We start from the raw sequence: 19,573 nt of genomic DNA on the forward strand, positions 1-19,573 counted from the left end.
TCCGAACCAAAAGATACACCAGTCTCGAGGCGCTGAAAAAAGTTATTGTCCGCGAGTGGGCCAAAATACACCTGCAAGTCACATTCGGGCAGCTTGCGATTCGTTTTTTGACCGTCTCAAGGCCATAGTCAAGGCAAAAGGTGGTCATATCGAGCAAAAGTGAATTGATTCTGAATTTTGTATTATTTTTACACATTTTGTACTTTGAATTAAGTAAAAGTAATTTTCCAAACTGAATTTATGACCTTTTTAATTGGTTACACTTCGAGTGCCGGACCCTGTAGATGAGAAAAAAGGCGTCTCGGTACGATTTGGATAAAAATATGTGCGTTTCACTAACTTGCACCAGTTTGTTTGAGCTTAGGTTGTCAAGATAATGAAAATTTCTGTTGATATAATTATCATGACCTCTACTTCGGAATAACCATATTACACAGTGTCTCTGTTGCTTAAGCTCAACTGAATCAGTTATTTTGGTAATAAATTAATTAAAATTGTTCAGCAAAAAATCTATTTTCGGCTGTAGCTTTTGTGTGTCGTATTTCTCGAATGGACAATGTATGGAACACTTGTAGGGCTAACTTGATACTATTATTTTGCTAAAGGAAGTATGTTAATACGTTAAGGCGTTTAAGAGTTATGCAATGTTTTTTAGTTTTTTCAAGGTATTTTTAAAACTAATTTAAATAAGTTAAAAGAAAAACACCCTCCCAATTTTCTCTTAAATGTTTACTTATATTATGAACTTTCAGTGGCCATCTAATGAGTTTTGATATTTGAAGGTTGACTAGTTTTTGATGAAAAAACAATCATAACTTTTTACTGGTAGCTCATATGAAAAAACTTTGCTCAGCAAAATTATGCGCAATATTTATTTCAACAACTCTTCTGAAGACAATTTTTGCATAGAACGTTTCACAAAAAATTTAGAACAAAAAAATCGATTTTTCGGGAGCCACCCTACTCTTACCCGGGACAATTGATGTAACTCGGTCAAATGAAAAGCTAGAGAGGTGCTTTTTTCAGCAAAGTTGCTCAAAATAAAATTCCCTACAACTTTATTGTACAATAAAATCATTTTTGAGCTCAATTAAGAAAGTTAGATTTCAGATTTCAATCTAAATAAGGACCACCCTAGTAATATTTTATTTCAAAAGGAGCACCATTTGATAACAAACAACTTTTGTAAAGACACCATCTACAAAAAACTAATATTTAATAGTGAAAATATTTTTGTCACGCTAATTTCCCGTTTCAAACCATAGTGCATTGTCATGATCAAAACTGTGCACCCCGTTGTTAACCGAAGTAAATGCAATTGCATCTCTTTCACGTTTGAACATAATGTACACACACACTTAGACGCCAAGATTTCAATTTCGGTTGCTGCTGGTCTAACTTTGCAGCGCTTGAAACCAATACAAATTTAATTTGGCCTTGTAGGCCAACTTTCAGGCTTTGTGAAATCGTATTTGCCCATTTCGTACACTCTATTGTTCACTGCACTGTATTGTCTTTGTTTCTCTCGTCGCGACCGTAAGAAATTTTCGACTTCGTCGGATGGGATGCGAGCACGAACTGATTTCTCAAATGTTTGGTTTCAACGAGTATTGAAGAGAAAAACTCATGACGCTAGTTTGTCTTTCTCGTGCAGGGACGACGGTTTTGATGCCGGGAGAAACATGGCGTATCGGTGTATCGTGAATTCGTCGTATTTTTTAGCATAGATGCTGCGTTATAATTCTGAAGGTAAAGAAATGAAATCTTGCAGAATTTTCACGATTTTAAATATTCAGAAGTGACAAGTTTTAATCATATTCGCGTCATCCAGCTATGTCTCTGGCATTACCCACCCACTTTTCTATCCCGATCGAAACATGAGCGGTACGAAACCCGTAACAAATTGATTAAAACTTGTCACAGTGAACTTCCGCGTAATAACCGCCCGTTACAAAGGAAGCGCAATTGTATTTACATCAGAATTTAAAAAATAATTACAAACGTAATAACGTTCATTATTATTTTGTAAATTCGGTTGAAACACAGTCCAGCAGCGGACTACAATCAAACAGACAGTGTCCAATTACACGCAAACCATCCTTTCATCCATTATTAACCATTTGCATAACCTCAGGAATAAAGTGAAACTCCCTTCCTCTGGTGTGTGTGTTTGTGTGAGTGTGTGTATTCGATAGCCACCAAGTCAAAAAAAAACGGATTTAAAGCATGGTAACTGCACCTCCACCAAACCCACCAACCACGAGGTGGTTGTGGTGGGTCCGGGTGGTCATTCGGGTGGAACACAATTTTTCCGGACTACCGTGTGCGCATTTACAAACGGCAGTCAGGTCACTTCGTGCGGGGCATCATAATGAAATGTGCACAGCAACAGTATGGACACACTAAATCCGCAAAAATTATCATCATTATTACATTTTTAATAATTATGAATTTATAACGTTCCTCATCTCTTTCGTATTTTTTTTTTGAAGCCAGTTCGGTCGGCGAAGTCATTATTATTATTAACATGACCATTTTTTTCTCTCTCTTTATAATTACTACTTTGGCGTTGGCAATCTGTTGTGCATATTTGTCATCGGATCTGGTTGGTGCAGGATTCAATTTTTCTCTTCAGGTTCGGTTGAGTTCTGTGCACCAACCAAGTCAGAAAAATATGGAACCCAGGGATGAGATAATATATTGACAGGATCTTGTTAGTGTGAAGTGATCTTTTTTCGACTGATTTATTTTTCAGATTTTTAATGCGAAAAAAGAAGCTATATCATGCAATAGAAAGTATGTCATGCAGAAAAAAACTGAAGCACTGGAAACGAAAAGTAGGCCTCGTGCGTGACCGCAGGAGAATTGAAGCTTAATTTAAACAGAATACTGCGTTAGTGACGTCGATCCAATGACGTTGAACTTGCAGTGTTCTGTTTAAGTAAAAAAGATTTTTCCTAAACGAAACAATTGACTATCAAATTGTCTACAAAACTAGAGAAAAAAACAATGCAAATCTTCCAACAGCAACCATCTAGGAGATAATTGTTACCGGCATACCACAGAAACAGAAACAGAAGTGACAAAATCAAAGCAAAACCCGACTCGTCGCAAATGTGAAAACCCGCAGATTAAACACAATCCGGTACATTAGAAGAAGAAGAGGCAAACAAATGTACAATCGTAAAAAATTAACAGTGAATAGCAGCACCAGAACTAAGTACCATCGTAATTGTAGTTTTGCTAGTGTTTTTTTTTTACTTTAATCTTGTCTTCTGCTCCGGTTCCGAGAGTCCCTTTTTTCCCTTCCCCGGCGTAGGTTCCGAAGAGATCTCAAAACAACAGTCAAAACAAAATTAAAGCGACAATTTGCCTGTTTGAGTTGGTCTTTTATTGTAGTTTTTTTTTGTTTTTTAACTGAGAGCCGGATAACAAACAATACAGACAAACGAAATTATAGTATAGTAAAAGAGAGTTAAAACACAAACGAGAACATCAGCAAAGATCAGAAGAGAGAAGCGGGGGTTGCGGCGGTCGCAGCCAAGGCGGAATGAAACTGACGGAGGCTCACCTGAGGCTGTCTTCCCTAAGAGACCTGTAGAGGGTTCAGTTGTTGCAGTTGTTGTTGTCGTTGTTGATTGATGGGATTCGTTTTTATCGCGAAGAAGGATAGAAAAATATAAAAGGGAAACGTATTTAAAAAAAAAGTTTTGCTGACGAGTAAAGATTTGTTTTTCGGTGTGAATCAGACAATTGGAAGATAAAAATATGCTCTTTGGTAATAACAAACAATTTCGAATTTTAATTAATCCTCAGCGAAAACGGAACAACTTTCAAGAAAACGTCATAACGATAACTTCCCTAAACGGAACAGCTCAAAGTTTGAACAAAAAAAAAATAAATCACTTTCCACCATGCGTTCCCGTCGGACGTTTCGCCTTGAAGGAGTACCACATCTGCTGCCCCTGACTAGAGGTTGGATTAACCAGATAAGAAACGACTTTGAAATTAACAGTCAGACGGAAACAAATACGAAGCGACGGTAACCCTTTACCCCTTCTCCAAACCCCCCGGGAGGGAGGATGTCCCCCCGGAAGACTTAGGTCGGGGATAAGGATTTAATTTAATAAAAATATTATCCAGAGAGCACGATAAGCCCTCGGCAGAAGTGTGCCGCCTTCCATCGGGCACCGCACCCCCCTTTATACCCAGAACAGTGTTCTTTGTTTCGCCGGTAGCTTCGGGGCTGTCGTGTGCGCGCTGACAGGAAGACAAATGTGGGACAAAGAAAAACTTCACCCGAGTCGACAATTTTTTTCCCCGGTTGACTTTCGTGACTATAAAACGTTTATTACTCCGACACGTGGCACACAGAGTTGAGTGAGGGGGGGTGACCCGTGGCGGCGCGCAATGACGGAAACAGGTACCATTTTTCGCGAGTAGACAGCGAGCCTTCAGATGATCCTGCTGCTCCGGCCGACAGGAGACAGGTGAAAAAGTCATAAAACAGATAAAAATGAAATCGTTCATCTTCTATAACTTTTGCGATTCGTTTTAATGAAGGGGTGGGGGACATTTGGACAGTGAGACAGCGGACACCAGAATGGCAGGATGTTCCTTTTCCGCTGAAATGGTTTCTTTTTTTTCTGTGCCAAATGATGCCTCCGACTGGACTACCAGGGAAACATAATGTCAATGTGAAATAGAGTAAAGACTGTCCCAGAAAGTATGGACGCACTTTGATTTCGCTGTAAATAATTCACAAGTGTTAGATATTCAAATTTTATTCGATAAACTTGTAATTTTAGACTACAACAACAGAATATTATTCTCAACATTTGCTACTTAGCCATTGTAGACTAGCTGGCGCACCTTCTTGCGAACGTTCCTCATTAAATTCCGTACAGACTTCTTGGCGACAAGTTTTGACACTTTTTTCCAATCTTTTTCGAACTGTTGAATGGTTTCGGCTGCCGAGACATGTTTCCTAAGATGTGCGTTCGTTAATGCCCAAAATTCCACAATTCGTCGAAGTAGGTGGATTCATGTCTTTTATGACGAAAGTGACATTTTTGGTGGAAAGAAGCAAGATCCCGCCAGAAGACAACAGGATCCTTGTGGCTTCGAATCATGGGTAGAAGTCGTTTTAGTAAACATTCCTTGATGTATAATTCGCTGTTCATTGAAGCAGTAGTGATGAAGGGTTTCGAAATCTTACCGCAGCTACAAATTGCTTGCCAGACCATAGCTTTCTTACCAAATTTTTCGACTTCAATCTATGCCTCGGACAGGTTTAACACTTGCCCTTCTCGCACCGTATAATATTGTGGTCCCGGCAAGGATTTGTAATCGAGTTTCACGTAGGTTTCGTTGTCCATGATTATGCAGTTCAAATTTTCAGAATCGTATTGTACAGCTTTCGAACCCTCGGCCTGATCGAGGCTTCTTGTTTCGGACTACGTTTTGGTTGTTTCTGCTTCTTATAGGTTCGAAGATTTAAACGTTCTTTAGCACGAAGAACATTTGACTTCGAAGTGCCAACTGTTTTTGAAACATCCCAAACTGAAACCTTCTTCTTTTATTCGAATACCTTCAGTATACGTTTATCCGACCTTTTTTTCGACCCGTTTTCGGTTTATCCTCAAAGGTGTTATCCTCACCGAACTTCCTGATTGCATTTCGCACGGCTTTTTCACTTACTCCTTCCAGTTTTGCTATCTTTCTCAGTGACAGTCCGCGTTCTGTGCACCATTTGTACACAATTTTTCGACGTTGTTCTGCTGAAAGTCCACACATTTCGAAACAAACTAATGAAAACGAATAAACAACTGCACAAGTGGTTAGAGAAGAGTGTAAACAACAGGACGCAGCCATAAAAATTGACAGATTCTGAACCATTGCGAAATGGCAGCGGTGTTTGGTTGCGTCCATACTTTCTGGGACAGTCTTTAATGATACTAATTTCATGGTACTCAACGAAAGCAATGATACCTGGTTGGTTTATGTATTGTTCGTAAATTAGTACAAAACTGTACCGGCAAGGGCGTTGTAAAGTGGTTGACAACAAGTGAGTAAAAATGCACGACAATTCTTCCTTCAAATCGTTAAAGAGGGCACGGAGCAGTAAAAAAACAGTTATCTGTTCAGTTCCGCATTTCTTTTAGCAATTCCAGGGAAGAGGTCGAGAGCTCTTCTCGAATTGCGACTTTCGTTTACTTAAAAGATTTGTCAATAGCAGTAGCAATCAATGGGCCATGCTTCTGCTTTTTATCAAGAACTATTCCTCTAGTGATTTCGTTAGTGAAGACCACTCTTATCGGAATGGGGGCGTCAGAATTTTTATTACCAGGATACAAACGGGATGAAGAAACAAGTGAATCATGAGACAAATTTACACCAAGACATTTAAAAGTTTTTAGCACAAGTTCACCCACATTTTCATTAGGACATGAAGGTAAACCAAATATCATCGCATTATTTGCGACAGTCTTTTTGTTTTCCTTGTCGTGATTTGTTTCTATTTTACTGACAGTGGCTGTTGTTGTTTGTTTCCACTGTATTATTACTATTCACCATATTTAATTCGTTATATTGGTTGATCTGGGCAGCCGGCTACCGAGAAATAAGGAGTGTATCGAAAATAAGCCATCCACATACATTTGTGTTGTACGCATATATTTGTGATGGTTTTGTCGTGAATACGACTTACTTTACTATGGGGTGCCTTTTCAAAATTTTCCCTCTGAGAGAGTGATAAGTTTTTGATCGTGAATATCTCTTGTTGTATCAAACGAATCAACAAAATTTTTGCTACATGCCATCGGCAATATGATCACAATTTTTTGATAAAATTTTCAGTTGTGTGACATAATCTCAAATCATTAAAAATTAAATTTTTCTGAAATGTTTGGTATAAACGAGTATCAAAGAGGATAATTCATAAGGCGCGTTTGCCTTTCTCGTATTTTTAAAGCTCATAGCTCAGTGATCTGTGAAAGGATTTATATAATCTAACTACCAATAGAATCGAAATTTTTTAACTTAAACGTATATAGCAAAAGCATTTAAGTATTTCAATAGTACACTAATGTTCCGAACAGTGTTTAATATCGTAGTGAGTTCCACAATTTGGTCCTTCTGAAAGGCAGGAATGAATCCCGTACAGCATCCTGATAGTTTCTTTCAATGAAATGCAAATCCGAAATGAAATAATCGACATTAAAATTCTATATGCTGCTATTTTTATAGCCGTTAGGACCGCCCATTAGTAAAAAAGCTACAGACGAAATCACGTAAAAAGAAACCTCTTCACAAAAATTGAATCAGTTTGGATTCTATCGCCACTGTGAGCAGATGTATTTTGTGTCGTTTGCAAAGCTAGTTTCACTTCCGACAAGAGCGATTACGTCACAGCTGCCAGTTGTTTGCATTGGTGAAAAAACAACCAAAAGTGGACAACGGTACAGAGCATCACACAAAATCAGCCGTTCTGATGGCTCTAAAAGTTTTCTAAAGACCTATTAGGATTTCTTGCTCACAAATCTAAGGTAAATATCCTCAGTTTAGTGCAAATCTAGAACTGTTTGATTTGTGCACTTTTCGCTGTATGAAATTCACAGTAATCGAGACCAAGTGAAGCTTTTTGCGAAAAATGTGAAAAAGGAGAATGCTTTCATAATTCATACAATCGATCAACTAATTGATATTCGGAAGTGTTAAGAAACATGTCAGTTGTTTTCGTATTCACGACATCCAGTTATGTCTCTGACATTACCCATCCGCCTTTTTTTATGCTCAGATCACAGCATGCTGTGCGTTTGGCTGTGAGCTATCGTTTGTTTACTTGTTTGTGCGGTTGAAATTCTACGATTTCAAAATGTCGCGTATTGAAAAGGAAGAGAAAATTAAGGTTCTGGACACATGGCTAAGTGAGAAGGGTATTACTATGCGAAAATTGGCGAAGCGGTTTGGAATTCATCATAAAACCATCTTTAATAAGTTTGGGGAACACTATTCTTCGGATGAGCTACCAGGAAGAGGCAGAAAACCCAGTTCTTCCAACCCGAAACTGGACCAGAAAGTGGTATCTCTAATCATGAAGAACAAATCATTGTGAATACGTGATTTGGCCAAAAAAGAAGGAACGAGTGTCGGAGTCTTGATCCAGCGTATTAAGAGGCGAAATCACCTGAAGACCTACAAGAAGCAGAAAATCTCGAAACAAAGTGTAGAACAGAAGAAGCGAGCATCAACAAGGGCACGGAAATTGTTTTCGCGTCTTTTGCAGGGTCCGGGTGCATGCGTTTTGATGGAAGATGAGACTTAAGTAAAGGACACTACCGGAATTATAAATGCAGAAATCTATCGATCTGAGTGTCTCCAGAAGAGATTGCTGCCTTTATATACGAAGCATAGTACACCTCCACTGTTTTGGCCGGATTTAGCGTCGGCTCACTATACCAAAATCACTCTCAATTATTTTGCGGAAAAGGGTACAAATTTCGTTGAGAAAAATATCAATCCACCAAATTGCCCTCAGCTTCGACCTATCGAACGTTACTGAGCAATCGAAAGGAAGGTTTTCGAGAAGACTGGTAAAGCAGCTGGGAACATGCAGGAGTTCCAAAAAATTTTGGCTCAAGCGTTCAAAAAATGCGATGCAGCACTTATCCAGAATTTGATGAAGAGCGTTTGATCAAAAGTTCGAAAATTCGTGAAAGAATAACTTACATTTCATCCGGTTTTCATTATGCTCAAGTTTAACCTCGTACAATAAAGGATCAATTTTTAGTTCGAATAAAATATCGTGTTTTATCATAATTTGAAAGAAAAATTTGTGGATAGCTTATTTTCGATACACTCCTTAAATTATTAATTGATTTACTTTAAATCTGGGGTGTCATACGTTACCTTTCATTCAATAAACCGATTTATGCGATCACTGTTATTGACACTGCAATAATAAAGAATCTTCCCGATTATTGATTTTTATCATTCAATTTTTAATCTTGAAAGACAAGCAATACCATGAAAAAAAACATCGAATACGACTATTCTCAGAAGCTAAATAAAAGTAAAATCGGATGTAAAACGTTGAAAAAATATGTGGTTTTTAATTATTTTTTTAATTGCTGCAGTAGTTTTTAAATGGCGATGGACACGAACTTTCGAAACCTGCTTTTGAGAAAAACGTGTTTAACGTTTTTTGTCCATAAAATCAAAGGAAACAATTTATTACTCTAGGGAGCTCGTAGGGTCTACCATCTTCAAAATATCATATTTTTTCTTTGGTATTTAGTTATAATGAAACATTTCAAGAGTGTTTTGTCAAGTTCTTAAGTCAATAGAAGCAGAAATCATAGGCCTATGCTCCGAACTCTTACTTCTTCGCAATATGAGATAAGCAAAGATAAAGGCCCATACTTGTTGAGTTTTATACCATGTGCATCTCAAAATACTGAATCCATAACCTTACCAGCTAACTATTCTACCGTTGGCTACTTCGGACGTGGTTCAGCGATTGCATTCCAATAAGACGACTATCGTTTTGATTTCGGAGTGAAAGGATAGTTTCATCCATTGTCACATATCGAAGTAATAAAACTGATTTATTTCCTTCAAACATGACCGAACAATGCTCTGAATCATATTTTTAGCAGTCTCAGTTATCTTACGAAATTTCAATTTGCCAATTTGTGGACTTTTTTTATGTTCTCTTAAGTACCCTTATCGGACGACCAGAATGTTTACCATAATCGGTGTCTGTACAACCACGTTTAAATTCAGTAAAGCCATAACAAATGACTCTTCTAGATGGAGCAGATATGGATCACACTTTTGAAGTCATTACAGGGCGTGTACACAGTATGTATCAATAATAAATAAACACACGAAATTTTTATGAATCCATTGTTTTGAAAATGACAAAAGTTGCTTCACTTAAATTGTCCCTTTTTTCTGACTAATCGAAATGTCATGAAATTTCACACAGAGTCTTTTAAAAGTTGGTGCTTCATAAATGTCATATGGATTTGACAATGACAGTGCCATCGCAAAAAAACCATTCCTGGGAGTGGTTCGGTGAGAAGTAAACGGAACGACACTGCTGCGTATTGGATGATATATGTCTATTAGGGCAGAGTGCAACCAGATTCCAGGAAACCTGTATGAGGAATTTCGCGCCGATTCGAACAAATGTTGGTAGCACCTTCTCAGATTTGAATGAAACTTTGTGGACATATAGACTTTGTCACGAAAACCACTTTGCATACTTTGTTTTTTTTTTTTAATTTTTTTGATATAGACTGTCTATTGAAAAGAGCTAAACTTTATAACCTATCTTTTTAAATCTTTTTAAATAGCTATCCCACAAGAAAGTATCGTACTAGTGATTTTCACAAAATCAGCGAAATTTCCCAGAAAAAAAACACTGAAAAATCCTTATTGTGTCCTACGCTGGAACAAATTGACCTAAAAAGTTTAGAATCGATTAACAAAAATAAAACCATGTTTGATTTTGATAAAATGTTGTTTCAAGATAGGTGATTATGTTCCCTACCAACCGAATACATCGCAAGATAGGCACTTTTGAGAAAACAAAAACTATTTCTTGTCCAAATTGAATCTTTTATTCAGTCTTTTTATCGAAATCAACTGAGCTGAAAGTCATTTTCATCCAAAATTGCTATAAAATGAATTTGTGTGAAAATTAAACCGAATATCATATCGCTTGTTGGCGATAATAGAAATAAGTCTCAATGATGAATAAGAAAACAAAAATTTGAAAAACATTTTTCCTTCAAAATGGTAGGTTGCCAGGGAACATAATTATCAGACTAAATTTGATCAAAATCAAAAACAAAAAAAGTGTCTTGCAAATAGCATTAACTTTGCGTCTGCTCAGCGGATTATGTTGATCCGGGGGTTTGCGTCAGCAGTTCAACATAATCTGCTGACGCACTGATGAGTCGAAGACGAAACGTAAACTTAAGTAAAAATGGTTATGTGCACCTAGCATAAATTTGGGGGTAAAATCAAACTTTTTCCCCTTAAAATTACCATCAAAAATGGTTTTTTTTAAATAATCGATTCTAAATTTTTCAAATCAATTTTTTTCAGTAATATGCAAAAACTATCGAGGTCGTGCAAAATCTTAAGGTTGTGACTAAGAACTAATTTAAGGGGGGTGGTTCAAGCAATAAACAGATTAGGAAAATCGTTTTTTTTTTACTTTTTCTTTTAAAGACTGTCCCAGAAAGTATGGACGCAACAGAAAACCGCTGCCATTTCGCAATGGTTCAGAAACTGTCAATTGTTATGGCTGCGTCCTGTTGTGTACACTCTTCTTTAACCACTTGAGCAGTTGTTTATTCGTTTTCATTAGTTTGTTTCGAAATGCGTGGACTTTCAGCAGAACAACGTCGAAAAATTGTGTACAAATGGTGCACAGAACGCGGACTGTCACTGAGAAAGATAGCAAAAATGGAAGGAGTAAGTGAAAAAGCCGTGCGAAATGCAATCAGGAAGTTCGGTGAGGATAACACCTTTGAGGATAAACCGAAAACGGGTCAAAAAAAGGTCCTGCTAACCCTCAGTTGGATAAACGTATACTGAAGGCGTTCGAGCAAAAGAAGGAGGTTTCAGTTCGGGATGTGGCCTTGTTGGCCTCTTCGGGGTCAAATGTTCTTCGTGCTAAAGAACGTTTGAATCTTCGAACCTATTAGAAGCAGAAACAACCAAAACGTAGTCCGAAACAAAAAGCATCGATCAGGCCGAGGGTTCGAAAGCTGTACAATACGATTCTTGCTGGAAATTTGAGCTGCATAATCATGGACGACGAAACCTACGTGAAACTCGATTACAAATCCTTGCCGGAACCACAATATTATACGGTGCGAGAAGGGCAAGTGTTGAACCAATCCGAGACATCGATTAAAATCGAAAAATTCGTGAAGAAAGCTATGGTATGGTAAGCAATTTGTAGCTGCGGTAAGATTTCGAAACCCTTCATCACCACTGCTTCAATGAACTGCGAAATATACATCAAGGAATGTTTACAAAAACGACTTCTACCCATGATTCGTAGCCACAAGGATCCTGTTGTCTTCTGGCGGGATCTTGCTTCTTGCCACTACTCGAAATCAACGGTAGAATGGTATACTACCAAAAATGTCACTTTCGTCCCAAAAGACATGAATCCACCAAATTGCCCACAACTTCGACCAATTGAGGAATTTTGGGCATTAACGAAGGCACATCTTAGAAAACATGTCTCGGCAGCCGAAACCATTCAACAGTTCAAAAAGGATTGGAAAAAGTGTCAAAACTTGTCGCCAAGAAGTCTGTACGGAATTTAATGAGGAACGTTCGCAAGAAGGTGCGCCAGCTAGTCTTCAATGGCTAAGTAGCAAATGTTGAGAATAATATTCTGTTGTTGTAGTCTAATATTATCAGTACATCGAATAAAATTTGAATATCTAACACTTGTGAATTATTCACAGCGAAATCAAAGTGCGTCCATACTTTCTGGGAGAGCCTTTAACATTCCATAAACATTGTGTCAAAATTTCAAATCAATCGGAACAAAACTGTCAAAATATTGTTTGATAAAAAAAACTGAACCGATTCTTTTCAATCTAGGAACATACTTTCTTGGTATAAAATGCCTCCCCTGAAAATTTTTCAATTTTCATATTATGGTAGTTTTTCTTTCAAAATTTGCGGAAATTTTAGCGTAAGATCGCGAACTGTTAAAAAATCAAAATAATAATTCGAACTTTAAGGTAATTTAAGAACATTTTTGATTTCAGATAATTCTACGCCGAGTTATCCGTGTTCACCGCGCAACGTGATTCTCAAAAGAGGTGTTTTGAGAAATGCTCTGTTACCGCTTTATTTTTCAATAGTAATATACTATGCGAAATTTAACTAAATATTCTTTAAATGATGCTTTATAATATAAAAAAAAAGTTTCAATCAATAAATTTGCTTAAACTGTTTCGTAAAAAAGTACAAAAATTGTTGATTCAAATTATCCCTGACTTCCACCTTCAATTATTTCTTTTAATTTTTTTTTTAAATTTGATTATAATTGGATAAAACGCCGACTTGGATATAAATTTTGTTTGCCGGTTTCAATAGTACCATAGGGAAGCTGAGTTCTTGGGCTAAATTATGCATCGATTGAAATTCGACAAAGCTTGCAAATTACAGCTTCTACAACAATTTTTCGAGGACACGGCAAATCCGATAAATTGGAAAATCTGCTATTTGTAAAACACTTTTGCATTTACACCGAAGTGTAATGTCTAAACTAACGTCTCGGACGGAACTAGTTTCGCTGATGAATCTAAGACAAAACGTAAAACCAATCGAATTGGGGGTCATAAATTTGGTGGTAAAAAATTAACAATTTTATCCTCTCCAAATTATCACAACCTGTACGGCTAGCAAACCGAAATTTGTTTCGTCCGAGACGTCAGTTTAGACATTAAACTTCTAAACTTCGGTGTAATAGCAAAAAGTGTTTGGCAAGTAGCATTAATTTCACGTCTGCCTAGCAGTTTATGATGAGCCGTGAGGTCGCACTAGCAGTTCAACCTAAACTGCTATGCACTGATGAGTCTAAGCACCCTTACTTACTGAGCACCTAGCATAGATTTAGGAGTAAAAATTTAGAAATTTGGCCCCTTCCACATAACAACAAATATACATGAATAATTAGAGAATTTCAAAACTAGAATGTCAGTTAAAACTATGCACGTTTTGACACGAACACCATTGCACTATGGTCCGAAACGGGAAATTAGCGTGACAAAAATATTTTCACCATCAAATATTGGTTTTTTGTAGTTGGTGTCTTCACAAAAGTTGTTTGTCATCAAATGGCACTAATTTTGATGAAAAAAGTTTCTAAGGTGGTTCACATTTAGATTGAAATCTGAAATTTAACTTTTTTAATTGAACTCAAAAATGATTTTGTTGTACAATAAAGTTGTAGGAAATTTTATTTTGAGCAACTTTGCTGAAAAAAGCACCTCTCTAGTTTTTCATATTTGATCCAGTTACTTCAATTTTCCCGAGTAGTAGTAGGGTGGCTCCTAAAAAATCACCTTTTTTGTTCTAACTTTTTTGTGAAACGTTCTGCCGAAAAGTTGTCTTCAGAAGAGTTGTTGAACTAATCATTGTGCACAATTTTGCTCAACCAAGCTTTTTCATATGAGCTATTAGTAAAACGTTATGATTATTTTTTCATCAAAAACTAGCCAAGCTTCAAATATCAATATTCATTAGATGCCAGATCGATAAAAATGCATCCTATGCGGTTTCTGAAAGGTCATGGTATAAGTACAAATTTAAGAGAAAATTGGAAGGGTGTTATTTTTTTTAACTTATTTAAAGTAGTCTTAAAAATACCTTTAGAAATCTCAAAAATATTGCATAACTCTTAAACGCCTTAACGTATCAACATACTTCCTTCAGCACAATAATAGTATCAAATTAGTTCTACAAGTTTTCCATACATTGTCCTTTTGAAAAATGAGACACACTAAAACTACAGCTGAAAATAGATTGCATTTAAAATAATTTATTACCAAAATAACTACTTCAATTGAGTTTGAGCAACTGAGGATTAGAGATACTGTGTAATATCATAGGCGATTTTTTAGGAGCCACCCTACTTTTACTCGGGAAAATTGATGTAACTCGATCAAATGAACAACTAGAGAGGTGCTTTTTTTCAGGAAAGTTGCTCAAAATAAAATTTTCTACAACTTTATTGTACAACAAAATCATTTTTGAGTTCAATTAAAAAAGCTAGATTTCAGATTTCAATCTAAATGAGGAAACTTTTTTCTTCAAAAGGAGCGCCATTTGATTACAAACAACAAACTACAAAAAAACCAATATTTGATGGTGAAAATATTTTTGTCACGCTTATTTCCCGTTTCGGACCACTGTGCATTGACGTCAAACTGAATTGACTTAGCGTCATTCAGCTATCTGACGTTTGTCTGTCATATGAAAGCGCGTTTACAAAACCAATCCATGGATAGAAATAATTTCTGGCTTATTAGATATTTAGGCTGTCTGATTTAACCCCGCGTCCGGTCTAGTCCCGGTCTCCGACAACAAACACAAACGTAACGAAGTTAATTTGAACAGTAGTAAAAATGCTTCGTTCTCTAAAACTAAGATGACGTTTTTAAAATGGGCTGTCCACAGTAAAAAAGCAATTGGTGGGTGTTAGCTCCACCTTTCATCCTCTGTCACCCGTTAGTGCAAAGTAATTATACTCCAATTACTAGCGTACCGTAGTAGTTCAATTTGAATCAACTTGGCAGACGTAGAGTATGATTCTAATTTGAAAAACATTTTCGTTGATTATGCCGAAGCGCAATTTGTCTAGTGATGATTCAGATTGAACATTAACAAGTGCACTAGAAGTTTAGTTTGAACTGCTCAGCACTCACGCGTCGAAGATGAAACGTAAGGTAAAATATTATTATTGTTATTAACCTATCTGTTCAAAATTCGAGGGAAAATTGAAACAAAAGTAGGTTTTATAGGATTTTTTCTTTATGATTTGAGTAGAATTATTAAGTTGTATTTGCAAATCATTTCAAACTGCTAGACGAAGACGAAGCGTAAAATAATTATAGCTACGATTGGGAGTGTTGTTGCAATGACTTTGAAATGACTCCGAAACGATGAACCGTACTCAATGCCGTCATTCTGATTGAGTCCCGGAAGCAACAAGTCGATACCCCGGACACGAAAGCCTCCGCGTGTCAGCCAATCAAGTGGACATAAATCCCCATACTTCGCGTCACCCACCCCCAACCTAGAGAAACCACCAGCAACCGACAAAGAGCAGATCAAAACAACCGGAATTTACCCGCGAGATGGTTAGTGTTTGTACCGAGGAGCAAGACTTCCACCGGATGTGTGCGGCTAGCGCGTTTAGATACGTATTCTACTTACACAATGAGGTCGCTGCGTTGGTGATGGCCGCGCTGGGCGTCTGGGCGGCGGCTGCCTGGAGCGAGGGCTGCGTCATGGCCGCCAGCGTTACCAGGTTCTGCATCGACAGTGGACTCAACAGTCCGGCTGCGGCTGCTGCCGTCGTTGTGTCAGTCTGAGCACCGAGACCTGCAATGGACAATGAATATATGTAAGCAAGCTCGGTTGGCGTAAATACATTAGATAAATTAGATAAATGACTTGTCGATGAGGAGGGTTAGGCGCGAGTGAGTGTGAGTGTCTATTGTGATCCTTTGCGGACTTGTTGGAGGTGTACTGAAAGGCGTCATTGTTGATGATGGCCATTGTCGCTGTAAAAGCGTGACGTGTAAGCTGCTGTTTGGTCCGTTTCTTCCTCGTCCATTCATCTTCATCAGCTTAAACGACGTTGTCCGTACCGGGTCGTATGCACGGATTTCGAACTTCTGATTTTATGCGATTTTGACAAGCTTTCCAAGCGAACGATTAATGGGAAAATCAGATTATTGAAAAGTTTCGATCCTAAGAAGTAAGCTAGTATACACATGTATATGAGAGCCTGTCACCCGCTGGTGCATATGGCCGGGAAAAAAGGATCAAACGATCCCGAAAAGTTGTCCCGTACGCATTCGAGCGAAGGGACAAGAAAAGGCTTCAAGCTTTGCGGTTCCCCAGAGCGGTCTGTGCAAACGTCGGATAGCGTCGTTTCCATCGCTCGCCGCAAGGACGCACATACACACACACACACACACACACAAACAGTATTTACGAGTTAGCCCGCAAACGATTGACCGATGGGTAATTTGTCACCACCGAGCGAGAAGTTGCTGGTCGGACTTTTCTTGGTCGTATATTACTGCTGTCCTAAGTCCGAACCGACACGTGTGCGTACGAATGATGATGATGATGATGATGATGATGATGATGGTAGTTGTGGGACGGCGTGAGATGTCTCTGCTGGCATTAGCCACCCGAACAAGCCATCAAGGGAATGCGAAAAAATCAGCCCTGACGGACGGTTTATAATGGTAGTAAATCATTCTTAATTCCCATTCAGACCCCCACCTCTCGTCCTTAGGGGCCTTTCTCTCTCACTGGAAGAAAAGGGCGGCAAAACCAACGCCAACCGGAGCGACAACTTTGGGACGGGATGATGCCTTTTCCCTTTCCCTGGACCCGGTGGTGGTGGAGGCAAACTTTGGCCGAGCAACTTATGCAATTAATAGCGTGGTGGTGAGTAATGGCTTTTTTGTTTCCAAAGGGCAATTTGTTCCGCAGTTTGGTAGCCCCGGATTACGCGGATCAACCATTGGACGATTAGAAGACGGCGGCCACACGGTTGAATGCTATTCTGTGACAAGCAGAACAAATTGTTTGCCTAATCTCGGCGAGTTGTTTTTTGCCAGCCGAGGAAAGTTTAATTGATGCAAAGTAGATGCCGATTGCGAGAAGTCCGGATTAGGACATTGTTGTAACGCGGTTTAGGCTACTGTTGCCTTATAGAAGTTGTTTTGATTGAATAAAATACCGAATTTTACTTTGGTTTCGATGACCCATGACGACGAGCACTGATTGGTGCAGAAATATTTCATCATAATCCGCGAAAAAACAGAACTTTTATGATTAACTTATAATTATAAAAAAAAAATAAACTGTCACATTACCTTTCTAGACGATGAACACTACGATAACGACTAAAATCAGCAGTCGAAACATCGGATGAGAATGGGCAGAACTTTACCACGAATATCTTTTGATGTACTTAACCCAACAACATATTTTTTTCTACAAGCTATCGGTAATATGATCAGGAATTCGTGATTAAATTTTCAACAGCGTGAGAAAACCCTGAAAATAATTGAAAAGCAAAGCTTTTTGAAACTTTTGAAAATAATGAGGAAAATTCATCGCTTGCTTGCCTTTTTCGCCTCCGGACGACGGTTTTGAGGTAGTCAGGCACATATCAGAATCTACTGAACAAATAGAAATGGAAATCTTTGAATAAAAACTGTTCATTTCTCTTATTGCTACAGACGAAACTGGACGTCAAGGTGAGGTTCTCCCACCAACATTAGTAAGAACAAACCAAGTATAAAGCGTGAAAGTCTCATTTGGACTTCGGTCGTCAGGAGGAGCAGTCGGCAATGAAAGTAGACCTTTTGAGTGGTGTAAAGCCTCAAACGCTCAGGTCACAGAGCCAGTTTTCAATTTTCGCAACAGTGTTTATTATCTTAGAGATTTACACAATTTGGTCCTTCTGAATGCCAGAAATTTATTTCGTACAGCATTTTAATATTTTTTTTCACTGAAATATTTAAATCCGAAACGAAATAATTGTCATCAAAACTCTGTATATTTCTGCTTAGAACAATAATTGTATACCAAAAGAATTATGAGAAATTTTTTTCACTATACTGTATACGGCCCATTTTTCAACCACTTGTAGTTTGTAGTAGAACTTTCTGCTGATTTGCTATATAAAATGCAATAGCATCGACTTAGAAGCCATTAATGAAAGGTTCCTTTCAGAACTACCATTATTTTATCATAAAGAACTATACTGGTTATTTTGTAATATTTAATTGTGTGTCAGAATGTTTAATGTAACTAATCTGTACTTTAGTTTAGGAGTATCGTTTCAAGTTCTAGTAGTGAAAAAGAGGAAAGCTAGCACAATTCACACAATCGATCAACTAATTAATATTCGAAAGTATAAAGAAAGAGTGTCAGTTTTATTCGTATTCACGACATCCTGTTAAGTCTCTGACATTACACACCCGTACTTTTTCTCCATTTTTTTTTGCTAAAATACATAGTCGAAAAATGACAAATCCTGCAAAAAAATACCTTTTGAATTACGCTGAAAAAATCGATCATGAATTTTTAAGTCAAATTACAAAAAATACCATTCTTTATTTGAATTAAATTTATGTTCCCTGTCAACCTTCTATCTGTTGCAAGATGAGCATTTTTAAGAGAAAAAAAATTCTCACAAAAATTTTTTATCCTGCACTGATACTTTTTACTAGTATAGGGCAGCCAGCAATAGAGTGTTCGGTGTAATTTTCTCACAAATTGAGTTTCATTGGAATCTTAGATGAGTTTCATTCTAGTCAGACCCTATCAGCTTGGAGCGAAGTCAATCATCAGTTTAGTAACGCCATCTCAAGACATCACATGGAACATATCATGTCAATTGTATAGGTGCGCAGTGCTTCTATTTTCGCGCGCTCGAATTTGACATTTCTATTACTTATTGGTAACAAGATTCGATGCGGACTCGTCTGAGGGCGTCATGCTTGCAAAAAATTAATGTGAAAGCCTGATATCTTGTTAATATGATGTCTTTGTTTTAGTTTAGTATTCAATAAAAAGAAAATGGATAAAAAATTCAGAAATAGTTTTCACTAGAAGCTCTGTTTTCCCTAATGTACGAATGGTAGGTAGGGAACATAATCACCTATCATCAAACAAAATTTGATCAAAATCAAAACTTTTTTTTTTATATCGATATAAAATTTTCAAAAACATTTTTCTCAGTGTAGGACTTTTTTCTTTATTTTCACTAAAA

At 37.5% G+C, this 19,573-nt stretch overlaps 1 protein-coding gene across 6 annotated transcripts in view; it reads right to left on the minus strand.

Moving 5' to 3' along the window:
- LOC131431632 (CUGBP Elav-like family member 2) overlaps positions 1-19,573 on the minus strand; it is an 849,840-nt gene that overhangs the window by 36,060 nt on the left and 794,207 nt on the right. For 5 of the 6 annotated variants that reach the window (XM_058597461.1, XM_058597459.1, XM_058597462.1 and 2 more), the window contains 2 exons: positions 15,985-16,152; positions 3,572-3,595 (listed from right to left, as the gene is read on the minus strand). In XM_058597461.1, coding sequence (XP_058453444.1) covers positions 3,572-3,595; positions 15,985-16,152 — 192 coding nt within the window. The remainder of the gene's footprint in view (positions 1-3,571; positions 3,596-15,984; positions 16,153-19,573) is intronic. The other variant, XM_058597463.1, reaches the window with a different exon arrangement.

The sequence above is a fragment of the Malaya genurostris genome, chromosome 2 (assembly GCF_030247185.1).
Source record: "Malaya genurostris strain Urasoe2022 chromosome 2, Malgen_1.1, whole genome shotgun sequence".
Taxonomy (NCBI): domain Eukaryota; kingdom Metazoa; phylum Arthropoda; class Insecta; order Diptera; family Culicidae; genus Malaya; species Malaya genurostris.